The sequence below is a fragment of the Apteryx mantelli genome, chromosome 8 (assembly GCF_036417845.1).
Source record: "Apteryx mantelli isolate bAptMan1 chromosome 8, bAptMan1.hap1, whole genome shotgun sequence".
Lineage (NCBI taxonomy): Eukaryota > Metazoa > Chordata > Aves > Apterygiformes > Apterygidae > Apteryx > Apteryx mantelli.
The window spans coordinates 30475349-30495852 of NC_089985.1; the positions used below are offsets into that span (position 1 = coordinate 30475349).

A 20504-nucleotide genomic window follows, 5' to 3' on the forward strand; every position below is an offset into this window, starting at 1 on the left:
ACATGCGTGCAGCTACTTATGCAAATGTTTATGCATAGTATTTACAGTAGAATTCTTCAGCAGGGTAGAAAGGGGGCTCTTTCAGCAAAAATATTAGTCTGCTAAGGTTCAGCATCTTATCTGGCCTGAGATTTATTTATACCAGTCAAGTGGGGACTATTACTAAGCAAACCACTCCATCATTGCTGTTCCAGCATACGCCTTAGCAGCAGTGTTTAATACTCTTCTTTCATGCTCCGTTTCAGATGGGAGTGAGGTATAATTAACACACAAACAAGCTGTATTAAAGCCCTGTTAAGGATCTGTCTTGCACCATAAATGAGGAAATGTCCATCTTCATATTTCTCCCTGTGTTACATGTCAAGGCAGCATATCTGTTGTTTTGGGGGTGCTCTGGGGCTGAGCAGTTTGAGGATTGCTACTGCTTTTCCGACAGACACAGAAAGGTGTCTAGTGCTTGAGCAAAATGCTTAGTGGAGAAATGCATGACCTCCCTCCCCTTTCGACTGTTCTCTCTAGAGTTGGCTCTTGTTTTCTGGGTTAGGAAACAGTGTCTGAGATTAGGGAACAAGCAGGCTTGAAATTGTGGACTTCACTGGTACCAGGGCCCAGCCTGGATTCCAGGTCTTCTGACTCCTTGCACATGTACACTGTCGCTCTCCCGTGTGCTAAACACATTTCTCCTTCCCCTGTGGAGGTGCTGCCAGCCACTGCCTGGACCGGCAGAGTGACACCATGTCCTTTCTGCTCCACCAGTAGAAGGGAAACAACAGAAGGGCTGAGTTGCCTCCCGCACTCTCCCATACCTGTCTCCCTCCTCCTGCCACCTCTCGTTTGCTGCTCAGCTCATCTGCCTTTAGTGCGGGGAGCACCCTTTGCTCTGCTTTTGTGCACTCTGGGGTCCAGGTGCTCTCTTAAGTGGCAGCGGAGCTGGCGTGGTGTCTGCAGGAGGCAGCATCACTTCAGGCCCTGTGCTTTGTTCCCACAGTGCCGGCGTGGGCCGAACTGGTTGCTTCATTGTCATTGATGCCATGCTGGAGCGGATGAAGCATGAGAAAACAGTGGACATCTACGGCCACGTGACATGCATGCGCTCGCAGCGCAACTACATGGTGCAGACAGAGGACCAATACATCTTCATCCACGAGGCCTTGCTGGAGGCAGCAACATGTGGTAATACCGAGGTGCCTGCACGCAACCTCTTTGCTCACATCCAGAAGCTGACCCAGGTCCCTCCAGGCGAGAGCGTTACTGCGATGGAGCTGGAGTTCAAGGTTGGTGGCAGAGCCCTAGCACCCTTTTCCCCGGGGCCGTGTCCCTGCTCACATAGCCTCACTGAGTGGCTTACCCAGGGGATGGGAAAGAAGAGCCATGGATTATTGCATACACAGTTACTCATTTGTACGTTTCTAAACCAGGTAGGCAATGATTTAAAATACATTTGAATTGTAAAGCTTGTGTTGGCCATGGTCCCTCCCAGATTGGCAGTTTCTGGGGAGAATATAAAAGGCAGATGGATGCGCAGTTCGCAGCAGCACATTGAGCTCTAGGTTCACTGTGCGGCAGGAGCTGCATCTGAAATCAGATGCAGACCGTGTTAGTGATAATTGATGTTACTGTGAACAACTTGTCTGGAAACGGCTCCAATTTAAATATGTGAGACGTTTATAGTCTCATTTCTTCAATGCTGAGCTCTGTTATCCTTTAACCATCTAGACACCAAGCCTCAGTGTCTAGAATTGGTGAAGGCAATGTTTTAAGGCATACTGTTTTTAAAAAGCTAGGCCCCCATTTTGCTATGTTTGTCCGTGACCACCCATTGCATGTATTTATTACAACCTTGGAGATGGAAAACTCTGGTAAGCGCCCATGTTCTCAGACGAGGTGCATTAGTCCAGTGAACTCATGCGAGGGAATATAGTTCATGCAGGGAGGCAGCAAAGCATGCAGGCCTCAAAATGAACTGCAGCAATACAGCTTCACCCTGGGAATTCCCACCAACTGATAAAGGAGCAAGAGAAGCAAAATATTGACTTTCTGAATAAACTGAGAAAGATAGAGCAACTTTGTCCTGCAGTCACCAGAGCTGCTGGTGCCCAGGGCTTGGGACAGTAGAAGTATCTCCACAGAGCAAGGGAGCTACTTCTCTCAAAAGAGCAGAAAAATTCACAGAGTTGTGCATGTGTAGGAAGGAAGGTATTGGATGGGGAGAGGACAGGTGGGTATTCATACGTCTGCAAGGCTCACCTCCTGGGCTCTGAGGTGAAAATTCTTTAATCCAGCATCTCCTCCTTTTGTGTGTGTGTGTGCGTATGAAAGAAAGAGAGGGAGGTTTACGTGTCACACTTACGGTGGCAGAACCCAGTGTGCTGCATTTGTGTCTCATGGTGACACCTTCCCTGAGAAACACCTCAAGGGACCCACAGAATTAGGTTCAACTTTGGCGACTCTGTTCTAAAAAAGAACGAACTTTGGAACAGTAATAAAACTTGGCCCCTTCTGCACCCTGGCAGTGCCCCCATACATACTGCATAGGAAACCCTGGGAGAGCGGGATACGGGAGGGTCTCGCATGGCTGCATCGCTCCCCAGAGAGCAACCCAGTCCTCCCACAGTGAGCCTCTGCCAAGGACCAGCTGCCACACACAGCGAGAACAGCAGCTCAAGAGATGCTGGAGAGAGTCCTTTGATTAAAAAAAAAAGAAAGAAAGAAAGAAAAAGGAGCAACTTTTGTTTGAATGTTTCTGCCAGCAAATCTAGGTAACACATTTACCATGACTCCAGCTTGCAGGGCTCGAAGAGAACCATAAAATGTCTCACAGTAACCCAAAATAGATCTTTGTTGCCTAAAAATGTCACAAGTTTCACATTTTTCTTGGGCTCTTCTGGGGTGAGAAGTAAATAGCATGACTTTGTTGGGGGATGGAAAGCCTTCCTTCCCTGACGGGACTGAGCCTGTGTCCCTCGTTCAGCACGGTGCACAGCTTCATGTCATGGTCCTCTGTGGGTCAGAGAGCTGGTGTGGGTCTCTGATGTGCTTTGGGGCTGCACCAGCCTGTCAGTGCAGGCAACTCCCCTGTGATGCTCCTGGAGGGGAGCTGCTGGCGCCTGCGGCTGTGCCTTGAAAGCCAGCAACAAGACCATGCCACAGCTAGGTGTGGGATGGTCCACGGCAGAGGGGCTGACACGTTACTGAAAAACGGACTGATTTGGTATGAAATGGAGCAGGCAGGTGCAGCCTGCCTCCTTGTAACATGATGGCAGAGCCCTCCATCTGGCTCGGAAAGACCTGCTCCTCCGGGGCTGTCCCTCCGCAAGAGCAGAGAGCACGGCCCCACCACCCCAGGCACCTCCTGCCTGCCCTGCTCCCCCTGTGTCCAGAGCTCCAATTTCACCCCCTGGTTGCTGCGTCCCCAACCTGGATTCTGACTGGTCTCCTCTGCTTTCAGCTGCTGGCCAACTCTAAAGCACATACCTCACGTTTCATCAGTGCCAACCTCCCATGCAACAAATTCAAGAACCGCCTCGTGAACATCATGCCATACGAGCTGACAAGAGTCTGTCTGCAGCCCATCCGGGGTGTCGAGGGCTCTGATTACATCAATGCCAGCTTCATAGATGGATACAGGTAAGGGCCACCTTAGGTGCCTGGGCCAGCCCTTCCTGCCTGCTTGGGAACCTGGGCAGAGTTGCCTGCTCCTCTTTGCTGAGGACTGGCCCTGACAGCCTGGAAATGTGTTGGGGATCACTTTGCTGCATTCTATCTATCTTCATCCTTTCAGAAGCTCCAGTGCTAGTTACCATGTGTGAAGACTGCTAGCAAGTGAGAGCTGCCAGGCTTGCTTGTGTCAGGGCAGACAGATGCCCACATGGCTGAAGCAGGAGACTGTGCTGGCTCCTGCAGTGGTTTACAGGACCTTCTGCTAGATATCCCTGACATGCATTTTGCATCTGTGGCGTCTGGTATAAACCTGCCCCCCTTCACTACCAACTAGAGAGGGAAGCTGTGCTTGCAGCAGAAGCCCAAGGCTCCTTGTCCCACATCTTGATTTTGTGGCTTCTGTGGATCTTCAGGCAGAGCTGGTGTTGGACACTGGGAAGCCCATCACCAGGTTCTGCTCCCCAAGATACCTTTTAAACAGCAAGAATTGAGATCTTGCAGGAGAATAATACTTACGGTTTCTCTGTCTAACTGCTGGCATCACATTCTTGAATGCCAAGTGCCAGGAGAGGAGAATGCAGGGAAACAACCCAGTGGCCACATCTTCCCAGCTTGTTCCCTGGGCAGTAATCCAGACCAGCCACCGAATCCTGACAGCGCACATACAGGGCTTGTGCCTGTGATTCTCTGTGCACCATCACAGTAGGGTCACCCACTCCAGCATGGCTCTGCCCAAACGCTGCTCATGGGCTGGTGACCTCCCAGCAGCAAAAGGCATTGCCAAAGGGAACAGATGTCGGTGCATCCAGGTTAGTGGCTCTTTGCCTCCTTCCCTGCTCCAGCCCAAGAAGGGTTTCCAGAGGGAAGGACTACGTGGAGGCTAGAGCGGACAGGAGCAGCAGGGGAGCTGCCCTGTAAGCATCTCAGAGCATCTCAACACGGCAAGGTGGCAGCAAGGCAGGCTCCCAGGGTGGGACAGTGTAATGGGGAAGGACGAAGGGGCTGGGGAAGAGCTGTCACGGAGCAGTCTCCGCTCCTTCCTGCCCAGGTGGCTGCGAGCCATGCAGCACTGCATCATTAGCATGGCTACCCGCCCTGGGCAGCCTGGTGTCTGGCAGGCGGGCTGCAGCCTCCGTGTCGTGTCTTAATCCGTGATTAAGAGCGATGCTGGTTTTGCTGTTTGGCGATGCTACGGAGGAAGGGCTGCCAGCACGGCAGGTGGTAACATTTCATGTGCTACCTATCCCATCCCCAAAGAGTTCTGTTATCTCTTCCTGTCCTTTCCTCTGAACCGAGCAATCTTCCTCAGTGTTATCTAAAGAGATCAGCTGGCCCTAGGTCCTGCAGACATCACTGATGCTGCATCTTTATTAGCTCTTTTGTTTCTTGGTGCACCTCCACTCCCTGCTTTTTATCATGTCTTATAAATCCAACTTGAAGCAGCCCCTGTCTTCATCCCGCACGTTACAGCTGTCCTGCAGCACGTTCATTAATTTTTAGCACCAGTGGAAAGATGAAATGCAAGATTTGCGGATGCCGCCCCTCATCGTGCGGGCTCCGGCGCCCCGCAGTGGTGAAGCGGGCCCGTGGCTGCAGCCCGGCATGCTGCGCCAGAGCCCTGCTCTCGCAGCCGGCCACATGCCAAGCGGAGCGCCAGCCAGCCGGGGAACCCGCACACTGCCCCTGGCCCCTCTCGGAGTAACCTTTAATCTGCTCCAGCCATGCCCCACTTCATCTCTTTTTCCCTGCTCCCAGGCAGTGCCACCCACATCCTCGGTGCCACTAACCCAAACTGGTGGGAGAGCAGGTCCCTGGGCCAGCAGGGACAGGCGGCAGCCTCGGTGTTTTAGAGCGAAGCTTTAGGAGAGACAGGTCATTCCCAGGGGCTGCCGGCACCCGCCAGCATTCCCTCAGGGGAACTGGCCATGCCATCTTCCAGCACTGGGTGACTGGCTGGGCTGGTGACACTGTCACCCCAGCAAGGTCTGGCAGCCTTACTGGATCCTGTGCCAGATTGTGCCCACTGTGTCTGTGGTGAGCACTCAAAGGACACATGCTGGGCAGGTCCATCCCTTGCACAGAGTCCGTGGTCCGGCCCTAGACACTCGTCTCCTGCGGCCACATTGTCAGCCCTGCCTCCCCGCTGCACAGAGCCACCCACCTGCAGCTCTCCAGGCAGGCCAGCCCCAAAGACAGGCTGTTGGCCATCTCCCAGAGCTGGTCTGAGCACCGTCTTGTTTGTCGCAGGCAGCAGAAGGCCTACATCGCCACACAAGGACCGCTGGCGGAGACCACGGAGGATTTCTGGCGGATGCTCTGGGAGCACAACTCCACCATCGTGGTGATGTTGACAAAGCTGCGCGAGATGGGCCGGGTATGAATCACGCACAGGGGAGAGGGGGGCTGTGTGGGTGCTGTCCGTGTGTCTGCAGTCTGTCCCCAGCACGGGCCCTTCCAGGCTGGCTTCCTGTCAGTGTCCTAGCAGCTGAGAGCAGCTCCGAGACATGCAGCCCACAAGAGGGGATCCCCTCTGCTCCTGTCCCCCCTGGGGCTGGAGAGAGGCCCTGGTTCTTCATCTCCCAAAGAGGGGGAGCGTTTCTGTGCTCCTGGCGATGTGGGGAGGCTCAGACCCCTGGCTGTGCAGAATCGACAGCTCTTGCCAGCAGCAAGGGACGTGCCAGGTGGGATCGCACAGGACAGGGAAGCCTCATGGGGGGTAGTGCTGAGCCCAGCCCTGCTGGCACAGCAAGGTGGGCAGTACCCTGCCTGGCCTGGGTGCTCTGCCAGCACCCCGCCTGCCTGGTAGCTCCCATCTGATAGCACACAGTGTGCTCTGGGTCATCCTGTGCACATGGGTCACTCCTGCCCCCCTCTGCCCTGGCCTCTCAGCTAGCACCCACTGCATATGGCAGCATCACTGCTGTGCAGACCACCGCGTGCCACAGCTGGGTTGCGAGAGCCAGCTCTCGCTGCTGACTTCAGAGACAAGACTCTGAACAGAGCAAGGAACAGAGAACCAGGGCTGAGCCCCGCATCCCTCCAGGGAGCGATGGGCCAGTGTGCATGGTAGGGTGTGCATGCCTGGAGGAGCCTGCCCTGCATGGATAGCCACTGCAGACTGCTGCCAGCACCGGTGTCCCATGGCAGATCCTGCTGCCCTGCGGCCACATATGCTCCCAGAGAGCAGGGGGGAGGAGAGACAGCTTGTCGGTGCTAACGTCTCACCATGCTCCTCACCCACAGGAGAAGTGCCATCAGTACTGGCCCGCAGAGCGCTCTGCCCGATACCAGTACTTCGTGGTGGATCCCATGGCAGAGTACAACATGCCACAGTACATCCTCCGGGAGTTCAAGGTCACAGATGCCAGGGTGAGTGCAGCTTCTGGCTCCCTGGCTCACCTGCCTCCAGCGTTTCTGCCTCACCTCTGCATGCCCCAGCCAGCAAGGGGAGTGTGCAGCAGCTCCTGGAGCGACCAGAAAGCAATGCGGTGTCTAGCGCTGCAGACAACCGGAGCTGCTGCCTAGCCCCTGCTGCCCTTCTCACCACAAGTTCCTTTCTTGCTGGCTGTGTCATGCTCAGGGAGCCGCTCACTGATCCCTATCAGCATCAGACCCTGCCTTGCCTGTGTGACACACATATGGGCAGCTGTTTAACACTGACTCTCCAGCAACTGGAGTCTGTGTGCAGCATCTGACCAGGCACAGGACCCTTGAGTGACAGCAGACACTGTCCTGTGGTGGAGCTGGGCCCCAAACGGGACCAAGACGGTGACCCAACGGACCCTGTGGGTGCCCAAAGGTCCTGCTCAGCTCAGCCACCCAGGAGCAGTGAGGGTGCAAGATTTGCCTGGGCTCACCTGTGGCTTGTCCACCTTCCCGCCTGGCCTGGGTCAGGGAGTCTGGAAGCAGGTCAGCAGCACCAGCTTTGAGGGGAGCAAGATCAGACCCTTTTTCTGTCTACCCCCCAGTTCGTGTGTAACGCCCCTGTCCCCGCAGGACGGCCAGTCGCGGACCATCCGCCAGTTCCAGTTCACAGACTGGCCTGAGCAGGGAGTGCCAAAGACAGGAGAGGGCTTCATCGACTTCATTGGGCAGGTGCACAAGACCAAGGAGCAGTTTGGGCAGGATGGGCCCATCACGGTGCACTGCAGGTGAGTGGGGGGGACAGGTCAGCACCCACCTCCACCCTGGTCAGAGCCCACAGAGGTGTCCTCACCCATGCTCACCCCAGCAGCTGCCAGCTCCTCCACACCTTGTGTTGCCCCTGCACACCACTGGCAAGAGGCCAGTGGGATGAGGAGGCGGCAGCATCCATGGAGCCCCTTGACAGCCTTTCTGCAGGGTGGTTAGATTAACCCAGTGCCCTAGTGGCACTGGTTCATACCTCCTGGGAAGAGTCCTTGCACAGGACAGGGTGCAGTGATGGCTAGATCCAGAGGCAAGGTAGAATCAATGGTTCCCATGGGGCTAGGAGGGCATCTCTGGCTGGCGATATCCCTCTGGTCTCTCCTGGCCCCACTGAGCAGGTTCCCTGTGCTCCGCAAGCTGGGGACACCTGTGCTGCTCCTACTAGCAATGCAGGGAAGGGACTTCTGCAGACCCTTGCTGGAGCTGGTGGGTCTCTAATGACACCTCTTGCTCCCTCCATGCAGTGCTGGGGTCGGGCGCACAGGTGTGTTCATCACACTGAGCATTGTGCTGGAACGGATGCGCTACGAGGGGGTAGTTGACATGTTCCAGACAGTGAAGACCTTGCGGACGCAGCGGCCAGCCATGGTGCAGACAGAGGTGAGTGCCCCTGCCTCCCTGTGGCCACTGGGAGCAGGTCTTGCCCAGGGAGTCAGACTAGCAGCCTGGAGCTCCCTGGCCAGCTAGGCTGCTAGATACATGTCCCAAAGCCCCCTTCCCATGAGGGCTCCAGGGCCAATAGAGCTGGACTTGGGGCAAAGCCTGCTTCCTCACCTCCCAGGATCACTGGTCCTTGCAGCTCACCACCCAGGGTCCCGTGAGACCCAGAACCCCCCGTTCCCTGTGACCATGCAGCTTTTGGCCAGATACCTGCAGGTGACAGGAGGACTAAAGGTCCCCAAGGGATCACGTGTAAAGGGACAGTGCTGAAGACCAGCCTGAGCCCTGAACTGTGTAAAACCTGGAGCTGAGCAGAGCCAGTTTCCACTGGAAGCTGAATCATGCTCTGTTTAATGCTGAGCCATGCCCAGCCTCTGCCCTGTTTAATTCAGTCCAGTGTGCCTGGCCCCATTGCTGCTGGGTGCAGACTGTGGGTATTTGCCACCCTGCACATGGGTCTCCCTGGGGTGATCCGTGGAAGGAGGGAGGGGAGCTGTGGGTCTCTGCGTGTGAAAACACCACTGCCTGGTGTCCTTGAGTCCCTGCTTCTCATGTGTCCCCCCTTGCTGCCTTGCAGGACCAGTACCAGCTGTGCTACAGAGCGGCACTGGAGTATCTTGGCAGCTTTGACCACTATGCAACGTAACTAGTGCTTTCCTCCAGTCGCGGTGGGGATGTCTAGGAGTGGAGACGGGTTCCTCTGAGCCAGAGCCGCCCATTCCTCAGTCTTTCTGTACAGATCGAGGTGCTGCCGAGGCAGTAGACCTTCACGCCAACCTGTTCTGACCACGGCATTTAGGAATTTCGCCCCAGCGCCAAACGAGGGGATCCGACTCCAAAAGCATTTCCAGTCTCTGGCTGAATTTCTGCTCATGTGCATCTCTCGCCCTCTCTCACGCGACTGCATTTCACAGCGAGGCTTTAGGTGGGTGGAATGGGATCTTTTTTTTAAACATGTAAAATAGTTACTAGTGGTTTTTATAATCTCCTCTCTTTATTTTTTATTTTTTTGCAAGTCTTAATGTTTTGCCCAGGCAGAACTGGACCCACCAAACCTTTGGGAGTTGGGTTTTTTTTTTTAATTTCCTTTTGCTTTAACATTTTTTACTGCCCTGTGTTTATTTCAGCCCAGTCACTGCTGGTTCTGCCCATTTTAGTGCAGCTTCCTTGGTAATTTGCAGCAGCTGGCTTGTGGTTCCTGCCCAGCTCCATTCCCTGTAGGCTGCTTTTTAATCCTCTGTAGAATATGAAATTTCATGGAACTGGAGTTAAGCTACCAATTATTTTTTTAGCCTTTCCCTCCCCCCATTATTTCCTGAGTAGGTTTGGGAGGGCATGTGGGATCACTGGAGAAGCGGTCCCGTTTGTCAGCTGGAAACTGTTCAGTCCTATTACAATGAGTGTTAAACCAATCCAGTGACCGTGTGTATTGGCAGATCCCGATATGACGTGAGTTTTCATCGCCTTGTTTGTGAGAGACCCGAAATCCTGGGCTCCTGGCTCTGGATCCTTTTTTTGCGTGTCTCGCTGGGGAGGGGGCAGGAGAAGCGAGTGCGTCCCACGCTTCCCCGGGGATGGGGTGAAAACAGTGAGACACGGCCCTTTTTGTTAATCCTGCAGTTCTGCGCGTGCAGGCGCCGTTCTGTCACCTGAATTGGAGCATTTTCCAAAGGCAAGGAGCACAATCCCAGCTGATGCCAGAGCAGAGCTGTCAGGCTCTCTTTGGAAAGCAGGGTGCTGCAGGGAAGGGGAGGGGGAGTACACATGTTTTCAGAGGTTGGGTGTATCTATAATTTCTGCTATCCTGCAAATGTTAAAAGTCATTAGAATATTGTACTTTCCGCTACTTCAGGACGTTCTAATGAACCAATGTGGCAAGACTACTGGACTTAATTTAATGGTACTATATATTAATACTCCTTATTATATCACACTTGCACTAAAGACAGGGAGTGAGCAGCTCTCTTCTGAGTGCATTGAGTTATGAATAAAGGTGGTGGAAGGGTATCTAATTGTATTATCACATGTATTCCGAATGTTAAGAATCCAAGCTACGTTGAAATCAGCAATTCAGGGTTGGTAATGTTGGAGGACACATTCATTTTTACCTTGTGGATGCATAGTGCTGTAGGGGTCACTGTTGTATACAGTCTGTTTTCTATTTGTTAATAAAAAAAAAATCTACAGCATCATTGCATAATTCTTGATGTTAATAAATTTGAATAATCGGGTTTCATACAAGCTGGTTTTGCTGTCTGTTTCTTCAGTAATAAGCAGAGGCCATGAAGTCCCTCAGTGATGGGCATGTTCCCCAGCATGTTGCTGGAGGAGTCCTTTCCTGCAGGCACATCACAGCCACGGGTTCCCCACACCTCCCTCTGCATCTCATCCAACAGGACTCAGCTCTGCACCTCTGGCAGAAACCCCATGCCCCCCAGTTTGGGGTCCAGCCCATCCTCAAGCCAGTGGGGCTTTCTGACCAGCTACGGCCAGTGTCAGGGCAGTTGGCCTTCTAGGACAAAAGCAGGAGGAAACCCAGGGAGCTGCTGCAGTCTGTTGAAAACAGGCAAACTCCCTTCCCAGGTCTTCTGGGTTCTTCCCATCCCTCCTCCCTGTGGATTAAAGGCAGAGAAATGCAAGTACTTAGCAGCAGGCATGGAAGAAGGATGTAGGAAGGTGACTGGAGGAGATGGCAGGGATTTCCCTCCATTGGCTTCATCCTGCAGAAGGCAGGGTCTCTCTGCCACCAGGGAGTTGGAGGCCCCCTGTGACAAGCCTCCTCATGCATGCATGTGTTCACCTCCTGCCCACCTGCTGGCATGCACTTGGCCACAGCAGAGAGCTGCCCTCAGCCCCAGGCACCTCCTCCCAGCTGCGTTACCCACATCAGTGTCCTGCCCAGGATGCACCCGGCTTCCTTTCGTGCAGCCTTGCTATCCACACTTTGGGCTCTGTGGTTGCCCAGGTCATCTTGGCCTTGCTCCAGACATCATGGTCCTCACCCAGCAGATATACACAGGCCAACCTCTGCCTGTACCTCGCCAGCTGGACTAGTCCTGGGGTCCCCTCCTCTCCATCCTTTTTCCGAAACAGGACAGCTGTTCCTGTGCCTGCACTCTTGCAGCTGGGAGCAATGTGTGCGCTCCCAAGCCTCAGGTGTGTGCTCCCTGGCCCCAAATGGCCTGGAGCCTGGCTGCCAATGGAGTACTGCATACAGCCAGCCTGGCACTGCCTGCAAATGTGCCCACGTGTGTGTGAGCACATGTGTCTGCACGCTCTCCTCTAGCAGTGATGTGTGCTCTCAGCTCCTCCACCCCCATCTGAGAGACACGAGCAGCCTGAATTGATGCTCCCCTGACTCAGTCTCAGCCAGGGCTGCATCTAGCTGCAAGGCGAAGCAGGATGGGGGAAGGCTGGTGTCTCTGTTGCCTAACTTTGACCAAGCAGTGGGGGTTCTCACGGGAGCAGGCAGTCTGCCCCAGTCCTGTGACTGCTGCAAGAAGCTGTGCCCCTGGGGCAGAGGGCAGCTGTGCTTCAGCTACGCACTGGCATGTTGCGGCCGGAGGCTGGATCTGTCCTGGCTGGATCCCATGTGCAGAGATTAGCCTGCTGCTCACGCCAGTGCAAGAGCCCATCCTGGCTCTGGAAAGAGAGGGTGGGTCCCCAGCTCTGGCTGCTGCTGGCAGTGCAAGCCCGGAGGTGAGGAGCTGATGCAAGGCTGACCCCATCCGTAAGGACCAGGGCAGGCCGAGAGCCTGCAGCCTTACCCGAACAGGACACCCTGCGAGGGCATGGGCACCCCATGGTGCTCCCTGGGCGCAGCTGCATTAAATGACATTTTCCCTTGGGATTCAGGCTGGGGTGAGCATTACCAGAGGCCACCCAGTGACTGTGCGGGGCTGCCCCAGGGCCGCAGAGCCTCACACTGCAGGAGGGACCTGGGTTTCTTTGCAAGCAGGGAAGTGTCTCTTCTCCCCAGCAGCAGGCTCCAGTCTGCCCAGAGCTCCAGGCTTGCACCAGTACTCTCTTGGGGTGACCCCCAGTGTGTTTGGGCTGTGCAAAAGCTCCCCACAGCCACGGCAGCCCAGCACAGCTGGAGCAGGACAGGGCCAGGGGATGGCTCCTGGCTTGCAGCTGTGCCCCTCTCTGGGTGCCTTCCACTTCCCAAAGGGGTCCATTCACAGCAGGAGGAAGCCAGTAGCCACTTTCTGCCCAGGCCACACTCTGCACAAGCCATTCCAGTGGTGACCAGGGCCTCTGGGACCTGCCCTTCTTGTCTGCACTAGTGACAGCTAGGTATGAACTCCCACAGTCTCACAGGATGCCAGGATGGGGCAGGATGTAGCTCTGCAATCCCCTTGGGTGATGCCGAGCCCATGGCCACTCTGCTAGAAACACATTTACCTGCCCACTCCCTCCCAACTGGTGTGCTGGCTGCAGGACCAGGCTGGGGTGGCTACAGATGTGGCTTGTGGATTTTACGGGAAAAGGAGGGGTTGGTGGTGATAGATTTGGGGGGCAATCTGAGTTCTGGATGAGACCACCATAATACCAGCCTCCTGGGACACCACAGTAATGCCATTCTGTGAAAGGAAGCCCAGTCGCACATGCAAAGTTGTTTCTCAGCGATAACACCATTGTCTGGCCCCTAGCTGCAGAGCAGCACCGGAGTATGCTCAGGTGTGAAACCCACACCAGGGCGTGCTTTGTACAGCTGTTTGAAATGCATAGGCAGGCCAGCCTGAGCCCTACCTGTGCATGAAATGCAAACCCACGGGTCTGAGGAGGCTCCTGGGGAAAGCGGCATTTACCAACAGCACAAGCCTGCAAGGGAAGGACCAGCACAAGGGGCAGACTTGCACTGAGCTGGGTCCCCAGGGCATATACATTCCCGGGAAGAAGCCAAATTTGCCCTGACCAGCATGTGCTTGATGGGCAGGAGAGAAAGCCTGAGGAGCTTCCCCCCAAAACCTGATTACGGCATCTCATTACTGACTCCTTGCTGCCTTTGCTGGAGCTCAGCCACATGTAGCATGTCCTGCCAGGGCAGACAGGTGCCTGAGCAGGTGCCAGATGTGAAGCAGTGCTTCTCCCTCGCCTGGCCGGTTCATACCCCAACCTGTGCCCTGGGGTGACCCAAGACTGGTGGAGCCTGTCGCTCTTGCTGCTATTTGGCAGCGCTGGTGGAGGATGCAGCTCCTGGGGCGAAGCGAGCTCCTGTGCTTGCGAGGCAGAGCACGTGTGCAAACGTGTACGCACATGCACGTGCCAGCACTGCTGGCCTTGTGTCACTGCCAGCGCCTGCAATGGCAAGGCTGCATGGGCAAGCGCACACCAGCTTGTACGTGACTGTGTTGGGGAGGAAAGGCACTAAACTAACCAGGGCACTTTGGGAAGCAGGCCAGCAGGGAAGTGGGCAGTGAGCATCTGCTTGCACTGCAACCACAAGCTTGCAACAAGGCTTTCACCACACGGCTGAGTCACTTGCTGAGCACTGACCCAGCAGTAACAGCATAAGTTGTTAGTCCTTAACTGGCTTGGTCTGCATGGGGAATGACCACAACTGGCCCCAGTTCTCCCACAGAAAGGTTATCGCTAGGTAGGCACCATGTAGGCGCGCTCAAATTGTGGAAGCGATGGACGAAGCATAGCGATGGCCTCAGAGCCAAGAAAGGCGCTGCGCACAGAGAGGCCTAGGAGGCCCCGAAAGGCATGAAGAAGTCCCTCAGCTTGCAGGAGGATCCCCAAGAGTACGGCTGGGTTAGAGGGCTGCACTTGTGGCCGCTGGCTCTGTGGGAAGTCCCACTCACACACTTTCCTCCACACCCCACCCCGAAGGGAACAGAGCTGTATGAGTTTAAAAGTGCTCATTTCATTAACATTTATTTCCATTTGTCTCTGTATAGCAAAACACATGGAAAAAAGAAGGGGGAAAAAAAAAAAAAAGCTGATCACATACACTCGACAGGCAGTGATACTAACCCAAACTCTGTGCTGGAGCCAGCATGATGGCTTGGGTTGTATTCCCAGTGGATGACCCATGCTGACTGTCCCCAGAGCCTGGCACTGTCATGCCTGATCTCCATTTTTTCATCTTTCCCTGGCCAGAAATAATTTATTCTGGCTGGTATTTTTGCTCTATCTTCTTTGGTATTAGCCTGACTTCACAATGCCACATCGTGCTTCAAATTGTGAGTGAATGGTCCCCATGATGAGGCTATAGGGAGGCATTTGGCCTCTTAACTCTGGAATCTCTTTCACACACTGATTGTATTCACACAGAACAATGGAGCTGGGTATTTGTTGCTGTGTTTTGGATTTTTTTTTTTTAGTGAAAATTTTCCATGTCTTGGTTTTACTGGGTAGCCCTAATGCAGACTCAGGTAAGCTGTCTTGTAAGGGGCAAGGCTGGCAGACGCTCAGAAAATGAGTAGTTTGGGAGATGGGACAGCAGATAGATAAATGGTGATAGTTGAAGGTGAAGTCATGGGCAGTGAGGTGTTCTTGTGCTCTGTTTTTTATTTATATTTTTTTCCACTGATATCCATAGCAAGAGAGTTTGTGTAGGCTCTGTCTTGGCTTCGCTTGCCTCCTAGTGATGCTAAATAACATACTGCTTGCGCATCTGCCCTTTGGGATGCCATTTATTCAAATTTTGTTTTCAAGGGCACATACTTGTTAAATAAGGGAAAGAAATAGTTGCACCACTGAACAAATCTCAGCTTATTCTGTGCAGTAGCTTGGCAGCTCCTCCCCCCACAATCCTAGGCTCATCTTGAACTCAGCAACATCGTCATTTCCATTTGTAACATTTCCCTATGAGAGTGGTGTGGGGGTTTTTTGGTTTTTTTTTTGCCTGTTCTGACCTGGTTCATGTCTGAGAGCAGGAAAAATTCTGATCCCTCCAATTAAAGGCAATTGTTGCCCTTTTGTTAGTTTTAATAAGTAATCTCAGTCCACGGTAACAATAAATACGTCAAGACGTTTTCCTGCCTACACATTTCTGCTCATGGCAACACTATGCCATTTATCATCATAAAAAAAAAATGGCTCATGTCATCCTGATATTGGAAAGTTGGTCTTTCTTGAGTATAGGAAAGCAAGTGCAGCTGCCAGGCTGACAGCAGCCAGGAACAGAGTTCTCAAAATTTTATCTTCCAGTTGCCTGTATTTACACCTAAGTCTGCAGAAGGCTGAATGTGCCTGTTCTGGTTTTAATGCAGCTTGGTGTTCTAGGTCCTTACACCTGGCAATTCAGAGTCTGAGAAGTCAGAGAAGCAGCAGCTCACAGAAAACATATTTGTATTGGGAAGGAGTTTTCCTAAGACTTTCAGGGCTGCCTCATGCCCATAATGAGACTCCAAAGGAAACTCACATCAGGAGGCGCAAACAGTGTGATTAAGGTTTTATTGAGGCAGGGGTGGACCAAGCATGGTCTCTGAGCATGGTTATGAGGTCTTTTGAGTGGCATATGCTTACTCTCAAGGCTGCATATTGGCACCTGTGTAAGCGTATTGGCACTTACACATTTAAAAAGCATTTAGCACAGCATGATCTGTGACAATCACAACCAGTTCCAGCCAAGGGGTCAATATTCCTCGACAGGCTCTGTCAAGTGTTAGGCCTTGTCCACACTTCAAAGCATTTGCTGCTAAAGCTGTACTGCCAGCTCCCAATCCTGAACACAACAGCAGTGGATTAGCAATGTACACTGGCCATGGGTGCACTTTCCCACATTTCTAACTGACCTATCTGTGCTGGCAAAACTCTCTAGCATGGGCCAGGCTTGGAGCTGATCCAGTGTCAAGTTGCACTGGCTGCCAGAATTTTGCATAGTATCAAATTCTGCTTTGGCTTTGCTTACACACAGAAATTGTAGGGGTATAATTAGCTCAGTTAATACGTTAAATTGGCACAAGCCTACTGTGTGTTCACATTCAGCGCCTGACACCTATTAGCTCACTAAAGAACTCATTTACACAGAATTAATGTCGAGCATTGCCTAATCTGAACCAGGCACGTCTACACAACAAGGCTGCAGCGTGCAGGGAAGCCAAGCTGCGGTGACCTCGGCTGCGCCCGTGTGCTGCATCAGTGAGGAGGCCGCCAGAGAGCCCCTCGTCGCCTGCCCCGCGAGGGAGCAGGGTGAGCCAGCACCGGGGGCGGCGCGTGGGCCAAGAGGACCCACAGCTTCGTGGGTAAAGTCCCCCTCGCTTATCTCCCGGCGCAATGATGGAGCATCTGTCCATCCCCCGCCGTTCGGGCGTGTGGCCAAGGCTTTTGTCCCCGCTCGGCGGGTCCATCCCGCTCTGAGGCTGGGCGGGCACGGTGCCTGCGGGCCTGGGCTCAGCCCCCCACCCCGCCCGACACATCTCGGGGCGCAGGCGCCGTGGGCAAGCCGCGGGCAGGGCAGGGGTGCACTGGTCGGCGGCGCCTGCCCGCAGGGCCCGGCGGCCCCCGCAGCCCGGCCCGCCCCAAACGGCCGTCGCCGCCGGCGGTGCCTCGACTAGGCCTCGGTCTCCCTAGCAACCGCCCCCTAGCGACACCCTCCCGTTCCGGCCCTCTGCCCGGCCACCATCCGCCTAGCAACCACCCCGCTCCCGGCCTCCTGATTCGCTGGCCCGCCCCAGCCGGACGTCGAATTCCTATTGGTTGTAACGCGAGTGCGGACTGCGATTGGCTGAGGCGGCGGGGCGGTCCATGGAGGGGAAGGGGGCGGGCTGGGGCGGCAGGGCGGGGCTTGGACGGTGGGGAACGGCCGCGGTGGCGTCGGCGGCCTGCCGGACTCATTGGGCGCGTGGTGCGGAGGGATACACCGGCCGGGGGGAAGCGAAGCGACCCAGGCGGAGGGCGGAGAAGGCGAAGCGGAGAGACGCCCTGCTGACGTGAGCACGCCGGGCGTGTACTCAAATCCCTCCGCGTCGGAATGGGCTCGCCCCGGCCGGGGGGGGGGGAGGGGCGTGATTCGGTGGTGTTCTCCGCCGTGAGAAGGAAGGAGCCGCGCGCCTGACGAGCAGGCGCCCTCCGCCAATGCGGTGGCGAGGCTGGTGCGGACCCCGCGGCGATTGGCCGGCGGCGGGCCGGGGGGCGGGCCGGAGCGCGCGGCGGGTGGGCGGAGGGGGCGGGGCGCGCGCGCGCGCGGCGCGGCCTGCCTGAGGCGGCGGCGCGGGGCGGGGCGGCGGCGTGGGGGAGGGGTGCCCGGCGCCTGACCCGCCCTCCCCCTCCCTCCGTGCAGGGCCGGCCCGGCAACATGGCCTCGGAGCTGGAGAGCCTCAACCCCAGCGCGCGGATCATGACCTTCCGCCCCACCATGGAGCAGTTCCGCGACTTCAGCCGGTACATCGCCTACGTGGAGTCGCAGGGCGCCCACCGCGCCGGGCTCGCCAAGGTGGGCCCCGCCACCCCCCGCCCGCCGCCGCGCTCCCCTCGGCGGCCGCCGCCCCCGGCCGGCCCGCGGGCGCCCGGCGGCGGCGGCGCTGCCGGTGCGGGCTCCCGGCGGCGCTGGAGGCCGGGCCCGCCGCCGCCGGGAGGGCCGCGCCGCGCCGCTCCGCTCCGCTCCGCCCTTTGTTTACGCCGGCGCCGCCGGCCGGGAGGGAGCGGTGGCGCCGGCCGGAACTGGGAAGGAGGTGCTCGCGGTTCCAAACCAAAGCCAGCTCGATTAAGCGTGATACTTTCCCAGGCAAATTAGGACCTGTTAGTTAACAGTGACTGCTTCCCGGGAGTCACGTCACGCCTGGGTGTGCTCGGCAGCTAATTGATGCTTTCCTGCTTTCTGTGGATCCTCCAGATAATTCCGCCGAAAGAATGGAAACCGCGAAGGTGTTACGATGACATTGATGAACTGATCATCCCTGCACCGATCCAGCAGGTGGTGACTGGGCAGTCGGGCCTTTTCACCCAGTACAACATCCAGAAGAAGGCTATGACAGTCCGAGAATTTAGAAGAATTGCAAACAGCGACAAGTAAGCTTGCGCTCGTATTTTGTTACGAAGATGTAGTTAATGCATGAATTGCTATTGGCTAGCTTCACTGAGATCAGGCCTGTGCTACAGACTTCTGGACAGAAGTGTGAACATACTGCCCTTGAGAGATGAGCTGTACTTGTAGAACTTGTTATATGGACATAGGCCTTTATAGCTTGTTTCATTTGGCAAGATGGTATATATGTCAGCAGAACTCTTTGTTGTATTTCCACTATGAAGTCTTGTCTCTGTGTTGTTAATAATTAGACCATCAAAATCTTTATAGAATAGACTAGTACAGAAAGGAATGTTTCTGACATGAAAAAGGAAAAAGATGCCTTAAAATGAGCTTAAGCAATACAGTTTTTGAAATAACTATTCAGAAATGCCATTGGAGTTGTCAGCTGTGATCTGCCTGCTGCACCTTATTTTGTCTTGCAAGAGCAGTACACTTCAGACGTTTGGGGATTCTGTTTCTCTAATAGAATAATTTACTGATAGTTATTCTTTAATGCTGTATATGTAATAGCCTGGAAGATATGTCCGTTAAACAGGTGTCAGAGCATAAACTTGATCTCAGTCAGTGCTGCACAAGGAGGCCAGTATGTAGTTAGGAGAAATGGACATCAAGAGCAGATATTGTGTTGATACACTGAGCATACTTGAGCAGTTTCCTTGCAGGTGAGTCTGGAAACATGGATGTTGCTTTCACAGATGCCTAAAATGTTGTTCTAGTTTTATATGTAGTTCTTTGTACCATTTCTGGTTTCAAATGCAGCCTGCTTTAAGTAGCAACAACTAGAAAGTGGAATTGTTCTGAGCTGAGGGAAGTGCAGGAAGCAAAAATGAAAGTAAACTGAGAAAAGGGAAAGCTGCTTTTTCTCTGTTCCTTTGTTTCTGAGTCTCACAGGAACAGAGCTCTGGTCCTTTGATTGCTACTTTGATAGGTAAGGGTCTGTCTGGTAACAAATCCATTAGGTATTTTTAATGTAGTTTTCTGTACTTCCGGTGCTTGAACATATTGTTGTTCTAACTCCTCAAGTATCGAACTGCAAAGTTTGTTTGTTTGTTTACTTATTGATTTATTTTAAAGATACTGCACACCCCGCTACACAGACTTTGAAGACCTTGAACGAAAGTACTGGAAGAACCTAACGTTCAATGCTCCCATCTATGGGGCTGATGTTAACGGCACACTTTATGAGAAGGTAAGAAAAACTTTTGGGTTTTGAATAACATTTATTTTCCCTGTGTGTGTTATATTCCAGAAATGTTCATCTAGCATTTGATCCTAACTTTCAGAAAGAGTTAATGGTAGTCTTAGCAGAGTTGTAGCTTCTGGAGCATGCTACCTAGGAACACAGTAAACGATTTATTTATAACACACTTCCATTTAACCCAGATAATTAAAGAAGACTACTGGAGGTAACGTTGTAAGAGACATCTGTGATTATTCAACTAGTAGTGCTTCAATGCAATACAGTTTACTTCTAGAAAGGAAAAATTACTGCAGCATAAGTCTTGCTTTTATGGGGCTTTGTCCTGAAACGTGTATGAGAGATGGAAAGTTTTGCCCAGTCACTGCATTGGTATCCACTAGTACATTTATTTTTGTGGGAGAGCTCTATAGCCATTGCGTATTAGGATGATAAACGTTAGAAAAGGGTATGCAAGGTAGACTCTAGTCTGCTTGCTAGTCTCCTAAATTATGGTAATTCACTCTTTTAAAAGCAGTTTGGGATGAAAAGTGTTTCTGTTCAAGAGGGTTCAGTCTGCCATCACTTAGAACACCAGCTCAAGCTCACACTGTTGTTCTTTCCTGCGTAGTCTGTAGCTTCATGATTATTTTTCCTTCCTAGTTCTTATTCTGTTGGCCTTCTTTTTTTTTTTTTTCCCCCACCTTCAGTCTAAAGGTAGCTAGTAAACAATAACTATATATATAAGCTAATGCCATGTGAAAATTGTGTTTTAGGTGAACTAACTAATGGTTTGGGCTATGTCAGTAAGTGATTTGTCTTAATCTGCTCTTTGAC

The 20504-nt window shown here is 53.7% G+C and overlaps 2 protein-coding genes across 8 annotated transcripts in view; both read left to right on the plus strand.

The window, feature by feature from the left end:
• The window catches only part of PTPRF (protein tyrosine phosphatase receptor type F), a 398429-nt gene extending 387680 nt beyond the window's left edge, over positions 1 to 10749 (plus strand). For all 6 annotated transcript variants that reach the window (XM_067301063.1, XM_067301065.1, XM_067301066.1 and 3 more), the window contains 7 exons: positions 989 to 1274; positions 3449 to 3627; positions 5908 to 6034; positions 6904 to 7029; positions 7657 to 7811; positions 8313 to 8448; positions 9086 to 10749. In XM_067301063.1, the coding sequence (XP_067157164.1) occupies positions 989 to 1274; positions 3449 to 3627; positions 5908 to 6034; positions 6904 to 7029; positions 7657 to 7811; positions 8313 to 8448; positions 9086 to 9154 (1078 nt within the window). In that variant the 3' untranslated portion in view covers positions 9155 to 10749. The remainder of the gene's footprint in view (positions 1 to 988; positions 1275 to 3448; positions 3628 to 5907; positions 6035 to 6903; positions 7030 to 7656; positions 7812 to 8312; positions 8449 to 9085) is intronic.
• A 6512-nt stretch (positions 10750 to 17261) lies between these two features.
• KDM4A (lysine demethylase 4A) overlaps positions 17262 to 20504 on the plus strand; it is a 28189-nt gene continuing 24946 nt past the window's right edge. Inside the window, exons 1-4 of one of the 2 annotated variants that reach the window (XM_067301070.1) lie at positions 17262 to 17393; positions 17744 to 17896; positions 18296 to 18471; positions 19565 to 19679. In XM_067301070.1, coding sequence (XP_067157171.1) covers positions 17759 to 17896; positions 18296 to 18471; positions 19565 to 19679 — 429 coding nt within the window. In that variant the 5' untranslated portion in view covers positions 17262 to 17393; positions 17744 to 17758. Of the gene's footprint in view, positions 17394 to 17743; positions 17897 to 18295; positions 18472 to 19564; positions 19680 to 20504 lie in introns of those variants that run through there. The other variant, XM_067301071.1, reaches the window with a different exon arrangement.